The following is an 11,268-nucleotide window of genomic DNA, read 5'->3' on the forward strand; positions in this document are numbered from 1 at the left end:
ACATGGGCCAGAGCCAATTAGTTAATGCTGAACACATTTACTCAACAAACAGAACTCTGCATTTTTCTTCAATTTATTGAAGACAAAAGTGCATTATAACAAAGTGCATTTTGCTTAAATATTTGCAACTTTAAGTGCTCTGATTAATTGTACACAAATTGTATTAATCTGGAAATTACCACAAGTCAACATTTAACTTTCCAAGGGTACAGTCTGAGCTCACACAAGCACAAAATCTTCTTCTTATTATTCTTAACTTCTTATTAAATCTTCTTATAATTCTTTTTTGTGACACCATGTACTGCCATAACATATTTCACTATGAAATCACTTAAATGCTACATCTTGCTTTAACATTTTCCATGAGTTTTTTGAAACTCGCGGGCGCCGCTGCGCCCCCTAATGGCTGGGCAGAGTATCGATACTAAGGGCTAGAATATCGATACTGTATCTTTTTTTATTATATCGGTATGTATCTAAGAATCGATATTTTGAGCACACCCCTAGTTCCGAATGATGCGTTACTCTCACCTTTATGAGAAAAAATTATGTTATTGCGTAAATAAAGTTATTGCACTGGTGCCTCCATGTCCTGCAAAGCGTGCTTTCTCTGCACAAACTATTGGATACAGCTCACAATTATCTAGGTTTAACGTTTAAACATTGTTATATGCTTGAACTGTTTTATATCTATATATTGTGTTTTAGGCAAGTCGTGATGATTTGAGAAGGCTAAATTGATCAATCTAGGCTATGATCAGCTCACTGTCTGCCGTGCAGGGCTCTACGCTGTTCTTTTGTGTTTCAGTGTTACACAAGGGTAACATTCAATGATACATTTTGGTTTGATTATTTATATTTACACTACTGTTCAAAAGTTTGGGGTCGGCAAGATTTTTCAAATGTCTTTAAAAGTGTCTCTCTTTTGCTCACCAAGGCTGCATTTATTTGATTAATAATAATACAGTAAAAACAGGTGAATTGTGAAATAAGCTGTTTTCTATGAGAATATTGCTGTGATGCGCAGCTGTATTTTCAGCATCATTACTCCAGTCTTCAGTGTCACATGATCTTCAGAAATCATTCTAATATTTGCTGCTCAAGAAACATTTCTGATTATTATCAATGTTAAAAACAGTTTCATATTTTTGAGAAAATCATGATTCCTTGAAGAGCGTAAAGTTCAAACAGCATTTATTTGAAATTATCATTATAAATGTCTTTACTGTCACTTTTCAACAATTGAATTCATCCTTAATGAATAAAAGTATTAATTTCTAAATACAATTAAATAAAAAAATCTTTATTTTTAATGGTAGTGTTTTTAGCTATACAATTTGTGCTTTTCCCTTATTAATATTAATAATGATATGAATGCACTGTTGGAAAGGTTGTGTTTATGATTTGCTGTGTTGTGATTGGTCAGGTGTTACGAGCGGCAGAGCAGGCCCATCTGTGGGCGGAGCTTGTGTTCCTGTATGATAAATATGAAGAGTATGACAACGCCATCCTGACGATGATAACACACCCCAGCGACGCCTGGAGAGACTCTTCCTTCAAAGAGCTCATCTGCAAGGTCACATGACACTGATCACATGTTGCTCTCCTTTCCTTTCAGCATCCACTCGGTCTCAAATGTTTCTCCAGGAGTTAGTCGTTCAGCGAGGGTCTAGAGCTCTGAGATGATTGTGGAGCAGCTCAGATCCTCTGATGAGAAATGTTTGAGTTTGAAGCATGCAGACTTTGATTTCTGAGCATATATGAGGATGTACATTGATCTTGTGCTCGTTTGTCTCATGAAGGTGGCGAATGTGGAGCTGTATTATAAATCTCTGCAGTATTATTTGGACTATAAGCCTCTGCTGCTCAACGATCTGCTGTCTGTTCTCGCTCCTCGACTGGATCACAGCAGAGCCGTCAGCTTCTTCAGCAGGGTACGCCAACATTCATGCCTACAATTACTTATATATATATATATATATATATATATATATATATATATATATATATATATATATATATAATGTGAAACAGTAAAACACCTGCCCAAATAGTATGCATATCCTTCTGTATTCAGAGTGATGTGATGCAGCATTATTTTAGTATTATTGAAATCTTTTTTTTTTTAGTTATTTTGCTATGGGCTTTTTATTAGTTTTTATTTTTATATTTCCATTTAGCTTTTATTTACTTTTATTTTAGTTTTAGGTATTTTATTCATTTTAAATGTATTTTATTTCAGTTAGTTCCCAAGGCTTTTTATTATTATTATTATTATTTATTTTATTTATTTTTTCTCTATGATGCAGCATTATTTAGTATCGTTTATATATTATATTATATTTATTATGTTTATATTATATTATAGTGTAAGATTTAATTATTATCGTTTAGTTGTATAGTTTTGTATATCGTTTAAATTGTATAATTTTAATTTGTAGTAGTCATTTTGTTATGTGTTTTGTCATTTTTATAATTTTTTGTGTTTTTATATTTCTACTTAGCTTTATTTTAATTTTAGTAATTTTATTGCTTCAATTTAAATTTATTTTATTTCAATTAGTTGCCAAGACAGCATTTCTACTTTTAATATGAGTTTAAATTTTTCATCAATTTTTTATTTATTTATTTATTTATTTTTCATTTTTTTCTCTGTGATGCATTATTATTTTAGGATTATTTAAATATTATAGTCTATAAGTCTATATTATAGTCTATAAGATTTTTAATTAGCTTTTAGTTTTATATTTGCAGTTTTCCATTTTTCATTTATTCTAGTCATTTTGTTATGTGCTTTTGTGTTTTATTATTAGTTTTTATATTTCTATTTAGGTTTAATGTATTTTTAGTTTAGTTTTATTAATTTGATTACTTTAATTTACATTTAATGCCAGCACTGCTGTGATGAGGGTGGTGTGTGTTTGCAGATGAATCAGCTGTGTCTGGTTAAACCGTATCTCAGATCAGTGCAGAGCCACAATAACAGCGCCGTGAATGAAGCGCTCAACAACCTGCTGACGGAGGAAGAGGACTATCAGGTACACACACACACACTCACACTCACACTCACACACACACACACACACTCACACACACACACTCACACACTCACACACACACACTCACACTCACACACACTCACACTCACACACACTCACACTCACACACACACTCACTCACACACTCACACACTCACACACACTCACACACACACATGTTGGGTTTCCATGTTTTATGGGGACACTCCATAGGCGTAATGGTTTTTATACTGAACAAACTGTATGTGCTATTGCCCTACACCAACCCTACACCTAAACTTAGCCCTCACAGGAGACTTTGTGCATTTTTAGATTTTCAAAAAACTTTATGCTGTATGATTTATAAGCTTGTTTCCTCATGGGGACCAAAAAATGTCCCCACAAGATTAAGATTTACTGGTATTACTATCCTTGTGGGGACATTTGGTCCCCAGGACGTGATGAATACCAGGTGCACACATACACACACACACACACACAGAGCTTCAGTGGGAGTAAGATCATGTGATCTGAAGGCTCTCTCTTCATCGTCCCGCTCAGGGTCTGCGCTCCTCCATCGATGCGTACGATAACTTCGACTCGATCGGTTTGGCTCAGAGGCTGGAGACACACGAGCTCATCGAGTTCAGACGCATCTCTGCATATCTCTACAAGAGCAACCAGCGCTGGGCTCAGAGCATCCAGCTCTGCAAGAAAGACAAACTCTACAAGGTACAAACACTGCCCTTGGACATAACAACCTATTCATGTTTGTGTCTATATATATTTGTGTAGTTATTTATTTTTACACATTTATGTTTTTTAAATTATACATATTTATTCATTTTTAATAGAGCATATTAATGCTGCAAGACTAATAGTTTTTATTATTTTTAATTTATTTACTTTAGTCTTTTTTGCTTCATTAAATGATTGATTGTTTTAAATAATTTAATAAATAAATAAATTTTCAACCTTCTTTTTACTGTGTATATAGAGGAATAATTAACCCTTTTTAATACTTTATTTTTGTATTAATTCTGATATAAAATATATTTATTAATTTGTGTTTGTTTATTGATTTATTTTCAATAAACATAGCCAATTAATTTAGTGACTATTTTCCACACTTTTTTGCTACTGTGTCTGTAAAGGAATAATTCACACAAAAATGTCAAATCTGTCTTCATTAATTAATTTATTTAAAACAATTATTTTCTGGTAAGAAAATGTGCATTTATTGTGTGTGTTTGTTTATTTGAAGTTAATTTTATACAAAAAAATGTGCAGATAATTTAGTGACTGTTATACAATTCTGTCTTTAATTAATAGATGCTTTTAAATATATATTTAATTAAAAATGTGCATTTAATTTAAACATTTTTTTTATTCCTTAGTTTTTTTTTAATTAAAATTTTGAAGCAAATTTAGTGACTACCCCCCCCCCCCCCTCCCTTAATTTCTTAATGAATTTTCATTAAAAATGTGCAAGTGATTTAGTGACTTTTTTGTTTTTACTTCCCTCATGTTGTTTCAAAACTCTGGCATGATTTTGTACTTTCTGCCAAACAAAAAGAGAAGCAGAGCAGAATCAGGCTAAAGCTCTCTGTCTGTCCGTCAGGACGCGATGCAGTTTGCGGCCGAGTCTCAGGACGGCGCTCGGGCTCAGGATCTCCTGCGCTGGTTTGTTGAGGAGGGGAAGAGCGAGTGTTTCGCCGCGTGTCTCTTCAGCTCCTATGATCTTCTGGCTCCTGACGTGGTTTTGGAGCTGGCCTGGAGACACGGGCTGGTGGACTTTGCCATGCCGTACTTCATTCAGGTGATGAGGGAGTACCTGAGCAAGGTGCGTATCAAAGCATCTCAAGCATGTGTTGAACATCATAAAGCGCTCGCACTCTTTAAATGAAAATATACTTCAGTGTTTCCCCTGCCATTATATTAGGGGGGGCGCCTAATAGTTCGGTTTAACTTGTCTTGAAGACATTGTGGCAGAAATACATAATTGTTCAGTATATGTACGTAATACTACTACTACTACTAAAATATTTAAAACCTCATTTTTAAGGAATAATCATACAATATTTCTTCAATGTTTTAATTGTAATATTAAATCCCCTTCATTTGCCAAAAAATATAATTTGTTTAATTTTCATTCATTTAAAGATAAATTAAATTAATGTTTTATACAGAAAATCATAAGGCTACTGTACACATAAATAATTTAAATATAATAAATAATAATTTTAATTTAATTTAAAAACTAATTAAATAGATTTTTCCACCTTCTTTTTGCTGTTGTGTTTATAAACAAATTATTTACCTAGAAATTAAAATTCTGTCTTTATTAAAAATAACATTTAATTTTATTTATGTAAAAGTCTTTTTATTTTAATTAATTTAATATTTTTTTTTATTCTATATTTTATTTATTTGGCATTTTATTAACGTTTAAATGAATGATTCACACAGAAATTTAAATGATCATTAATGTGCAATCAATTTAGTGACTATTTATTTATTTGTACAAAAAAATCTGTTTTTTTTTTTTTTTTTTTGCTTCAATATCTTTAAAGGAATAATTCACCAAAAAATGAAATAAAATCTACATATATTAATACATTTTTTTCATTGAAAATATCAACATTTGGCAGATTCTCCTCTTATGAAATAATAGTCTTTTTCTTGTGGTGTTTATGAGTAATAACATCTGTTTTGCACAGGATCTTCTGGACCATATTAATAATGTATTAATGAATTTGTTACCACAAAAAAACACTGATATCAGATTTAGGTAACACTTTACAATAGGTTCTGTTTGTTAACATTAATAAACTACATTAATGAAAAATACCTGTTATGCTAAAGCATTTATAAATCTTAGTTAATGTTCATTTCAACATGTACTAATACATTGGACTATCTTTTTATAACTACACTTATACAAATGAGTGTTTATTAGTTGTAATTAGTGTAACTATATCTGTTCAGGTTTAATTCAGTCACTCTAAATGAGATTCATAATGTTTTAGTGCCTTATAAACATTGTTCTGATTGCATGAGATCAGCTGATAGAGTAGGTTTAATAGCTCTAGTGTAGTGAACTGATGAGCGTTTCAGAGTAAGTCTGAGCTCTTTAAGTGAGCGCTAAAGCTGAAATGAGTTTGGTCCTCCACAGGTGGATGTGTTATCCCGGCAGGTCAAGGTCTGTCTGTCTCTGTATTAGACATTAGCGCATGTAGAGTACAGGTTTCTGAATAGTTTGCTTGATTACCCACAGTGCACTGCTCTGTAGCTGTAATAAGCCTGATTGTCTGTTGTGTGTGAGTGCATCTTTGAGAACATAAAAGGAAGCTAATTATTATAAGAAGGAGAATTATTGAGATGTGGTTCGCTGGCTTCAGTCGTCATATGAACCGTAATCATTTATGACTGTTACCAAGACAACCTTCTCAAATTAAATGAGTATTCTTTAATATTCATCCTGCAAGTCCTGCAGGTGTCAGACTCTCATTACAGATGCAGTACATCAGTGTGACCTGCAGATGGCAGCAAAACACCCTGTAAAGCCTAACATCAAACATCAGCCAGAAAAAGCTCTCTTTTTTATTAGACATGCATTGAACCTGTAGACAAAATCATAAAAATAATCAAATAAAAATAAAATTTTGCACATGTCTTATGTGCCATTTTTAATACATCAGGCTTTTATGGCTCAGTTAGTCTGATATAGTGAGAATATGTCAGGAAAAATCAGCTCATTTATATTCAGAGACTGTAATTTGCTGCAGATGCTGATATTTATATGAACAAAAAGTGCTGAAAATCTGGAGCTTTTAATGTAAATCAACTTATTTTTATATGTCCTGTATTCATTTAAATTTGAGTTAAAGTTGTAGTGTTTGTGTTGTTTTTATTAATCTATATCTATATTTTTTTTATATATATTTTTTTCAGTTTTAGTTACTTTAGTACATCTATTTAAACTGAGAAATGTTTCTTAGCTGAAAGCCTTTTTAATATTTATTTTGTGTCAGTTTGATCATTTTAACATAAGTCAGATGCTGCTGTTTATCACTGTTTCAAATAAAGTAGTCTTTTCTATTCAATAGTTAAAATTGGTGTTAATTTTAGTGCCTATATTGTTCTGAATGCATAAATTAAATTATATAATAAGATAGAGCAGATATAATAGCCTCAATGTAGTAAACATTTTGTAATAAGTTAATAAATAAATAAATACACATATATAATGACACACACACACACTTATAATATATATAAAATACATATATTATATTATAAATGTATTTGTTTAGGTTTACTTTTAGTTTTAGTTAACTAAACCTGCACAGAGCTGACAAAGAATCACTGGACAAATACTAGTTCATTAGTCTCACTGTAGGTGCTTAACAGTTGTCGAGCAGCTATTATGTAACATGTGAGATCATTGTGGTTTTCTAAGTGGCATTTCTAAGTCATATTTATATAACGCTTACAGAAAGTGACTGATGCTGTAAGGAATAGTTGAGTGAATGCGAGTGTATGTTGGCATGTGATGTGTGGCATTACTGTGCATTTGCATGCTGCTGCTGTAGAGAGCCGTCAGAGGAGGACTTGAGGAGTGTGTGGAGGGCATGAGCGGCTCAGACAGCGGCTGAATGCACGGCGTTTGGATGAAAGGGTTTGGATTTGACAGTGATGTTTGCTGCTCCGTTGACTTCTGCGTCTCTTACAGGTGGATAAACTACAGGAGGCTGAGGACGAGAGAGAGGCTGAAGACCAGACTCCTGAAGCCTCCTCCATCGTCTACGGTGCGCTCATCATCAGCTCTTTCATGCACTTTCTACTAAATCAGTCTAATTCCTGATCAATGCAAACATGCATCTGACGCCATGTTAAGCTTGTCAACTGGTTTAGCTTTTATTGTGAAATGCAGCATCAGAGTTTGAGCAATATTTTACAACTTCGACCCATTCAATGAAAGCCAGGTTATGATGCTTCTGGGCTTTTTATCAAATTATTTTGAATGCATTAATTATGCCTTGTAATGCAGCTTATAATGCATTGTAAGATCTCATGAATAATATTTGTATTACATCATAATACTTATTTTATCATTAAAACGCAACTAATTTCAGATGTAAGAAGGAATGCATTTAAACTGTTTACAGTTATTTATGAAACAATATAATGCATTGTAATGGACATCATGAATATCTTTGTAATGCATTATACAGTAAGGCTTCAAGTAAAGTGTTACACATTACATTTGTGTGTATTTTTATTATTATGTTAATATTGAAATTAAATTATATTAAAAATTATTAAAACATTATTACATGACATGAAGCTTGAATAATTGCATAAATACATAAACTACTCCAACCTGTGATCCAAGACAATTATTTTATACATTTTCTATCAGTTTAATTTATGGCTATGAATTTGATTTGTTATAGGCAATATATTAATAACTTTTAACCATTGCATCAAAGCCAATTATATAGTTGCAGGGTTATAGTTAAGTAGAACTAAAACCATAAAAAAATTGTTACTTGTAATACAATAAACTTTTAATGAAATTCAATTAAAATATAAAAAAACAAACATTTTATTTCATCTAGTTGACAAAGCAACATTTCTCACTGAAAAAGTGAAATAAATAAATACATTAATTAATTTTAAAAATAATAATAACAAAAACAACAAAATTACTAAAAATTTAAAATAAATTAATGAATAATAAATATAAAAATAAAACCCAATTCCAAATATTGATACAAAGTTAAACAAGTTAACCTGTTCGTGAATATGAACAGTGTTAGGAAAAGTAACTTTTAAAAGTAATGCATTACAATATTGCGTTGCCTAAAAAAGTAACTAATTAAATTTCTTAGTTACCTTTTATGGAAAGTAAAGCATTGTGTTACTTTTTAAATCTGGACAGGGCTTGCTTGTTTGTTTTTAATATAAAAAGCTCTATTTTTTGCAAATGTTTCACACTGGCTTTTTATCTCTCAATTTTTCACGACTTTTTTTCATGGAATTGCATGATATAAATTCACAATTGCGAGTTATAAAGTCAGAATCATGATTTATAGTCACAATTGCGAGAGAAGAACTTTTATCTCTCAGAACTATATCTCTTGATTTTTTTTTTTCTCAGAATTGCATGATATAAACTCAGAATATACACTTTTTAACTCGCAATTGCGAGGTTCTATCATGCAATTCTGTGAAAAAAAGGCAGAATTGTGAGATAAAAAGTCACAATTATCTTTTTTATTTTTTATTCAGTGGCGGAAGCGGGCTTCCATAGGAGAGCTTTCAATCTATAAATGGAAAAAAGTAACTGAATTATTTATTTGAAAAAGTAACTCGGATATTTACTTGGGAAAAAAAGTAGCCTGATTACGTAACTTGCATTATTTGTAATGCGTTACCCCCAACACTGAATATGAATGTGTGTGTGTGTGTGTGTGTGTTGATGCAGGTCAACAGCTGATGCTGAGCGGCGGTCAGACACCCGTCACTCCTCAGACGGGTTTCCCAGCTTACAGTTTCACTCCTCCGGTGTATGGCTTCAACCTTCAGCCGTGAATTTTCCCGCTAGGAATTCTGGGAAATGTGTGCCTGTGCTGCATTCAGGAAGCATGACAAAGCATCTCTGCAATCAAACGAACACCCAGCGCTCCTTACATGCGTGTGTGGTGTGCACCGCACAACAAGCTGCTCGCTAACTTATGTTTCATTTGAATTTGATCAGATGGCACTGATGACGAGAGGAAGGACACTAGACCCAAACAACAGCACTCTTAAAAATAACGGTGCTTCACGATGCCATAGAAGAACCTGTTTTGGTTGCATAAAGAACTTTTAACATCTGAAGAACCTTTCTGTTTCTTTGTGATGAAAGAAGGTTCCTCAGATTATAAAAAGGTAAGAAAGAGATGGTTCTTCTATGGCGTCTCTGTGAAGAGCCTTTTAAGCACCTTTATTTTTAAGAGTGTGCTGTAGTTAGAGTGAATGTATGATATTTGTAGCGACAGACTCATTTCTTGGTTCTTTTGTCCGTTCTTATCTGTTTTTAATCATTTGATTCTTCAAGTATTAACATTGTTTACATTTCAGGCGGTACTAAATTTCAGTTTTACAATGTGAAGATCCACCGGACGTGTGTTTATTTAACGCTTGGTCGATGTAGCTGTTACTCGTGCATGATTATTGAAGCTTTTTCTGGTGCTGTTCATCATCTGTATTACTGCAAGCCATATGCGCTGTCTATAGTGTAATGTTGTAGTCAAAAGAGACATTATTTTTTAGGAAAACAATATGCAAAAAATATAAAAAGTTTTGCTTGGGTTGCTCAGTGTGTAGCGACTCCTTAGACTGAAGAGTCAAATACACAGACAGAGAATAAAGTTTACCTGTGCTGTTCGGTCTGTCTCGCTCTCTGAAGTCACTTCAGGTCACACTCTTTCAGGTTGTTCCTGTTTAACGTGGGTTTTTCCTGCATGTTCATGTCTGGGTTCTTGCTCAATTTGTAACGAAACCGCAGAAAGATCACTGATAAAAGCCCATTTGAGTTAGTTTAGTTTTCAGTATCACTGTAGTGGCAGAGTTACAATGCATTCAGTGATTATGATTCCGAAAAGTCATTTCATATTCCCTAGTATAGTGATGGAATCTGAATATGTATTTCTACAAGCCTACTTTATAGAAACTATGTCCTAAATCCAAATCTATAATCCCAAAAAAACTATGGTAGCACTGTAGTGCATGTCCAAAAAAACCATGGTGCACACCATGTTTTTTCTTTTAGTTAAATTTAGTGCATAATATACAGTAACAGTAATAACAAATTACAATAATAAAGGTCATTCTGATTAAGTAGCTCCGTTAGATTAATTACACTAGAGTTTTAACAGATTTTACAGATGTATTTACATGTAACTTTGATGTATGGAGGCCTAAACCTGCAAAAAATTAAATGAAAATTAATTAATAAAAATAATAAGAAAATAAAAGTATAAATGACATGATAAAACAAATACTTAATTTTATTAAATGAAGTCTTAAATTTATTTTTGTAGTTTTCCTTTATTTTCTGTATTTATTCTTAACTTATTATTCTTTTTAACTTTTTTTTAGTCTTTCATTTATTGTTTTATTTAAGTTTTTTGTATAGGTTTCTTTCTATTTATTTATTCCCATGTATATATTTTTTCATATTTAAATATTTGCACATTTA

At 32.2% G+C, this 11,268-nt stretch overlaps 2 protein-coding genes across 3 annotated transcripts in view; both read left to right on the top strand.

The window, feature by feature from the left end:
* LOC306848858 (clathrin heavy chain 1-like) overlaps positions 1-10,456 on the top strand; it is a 58,943-nt gene extending 48,487 nt beyond the window's left edge. The window contains exons 26-33 of one of the 2 annotated variants that reach the window (XM_079383610.1): positions 1,427-1,576; positions 1,803-1,934; positions 2,928-3,038; positions 3,579-3,749; positions 4,639-4,860; positions 6,193-6,219; positions 7,753-7,828; positions 9,511-10,456. In XM_079383610.1, the coding sequence (XP_079239736.1) occupies positions 1,427-1,576; positions 1,803-1,934; positions 2,928-3,038; positions 3,579-3,749; positions 4,639-4,860; positions 6,193-6,219; positions 7,753-7,828; positions 9,511-9,617 (996 nt within the window). In that variant the 3' untranslated portion in view covers positions 9,618-10,456. The remainder of the gene's footprint in view (positions 1-1,426; positions 1,577-1,802; positions 1,935-2,927; positions 3,039-3,578; positions 3,750-4,638; positions 4,861-6,192; positions 6,220-7,752; positions 7,829-9,510) is intronic. The other variant, XM_079383611.1, reaches the window with a different exon arrangement.
* LOC306849892 (uncharacterized protein) overlaps positions 1-11,268 on the top strand; it is a gene marked incomplete at its 5' end in the record, with an annotated part of 704,045 nt that overhangs the window by 687,172 nt on the left and 5,605 nt on the right. The window lies entirely within an intron of this gene.

The sequence above is a fragment of the Barbus barbus genome (genome assembly GCF_936440315.1).
Source record: "Barbus barbus genome assembly, chromosome: 29".
NCBI lineage: Eukaryota > Metazoa > Chordata > Actinopteri > Cypriniformes > Cyprinidae > Barbus > Barbus barbus.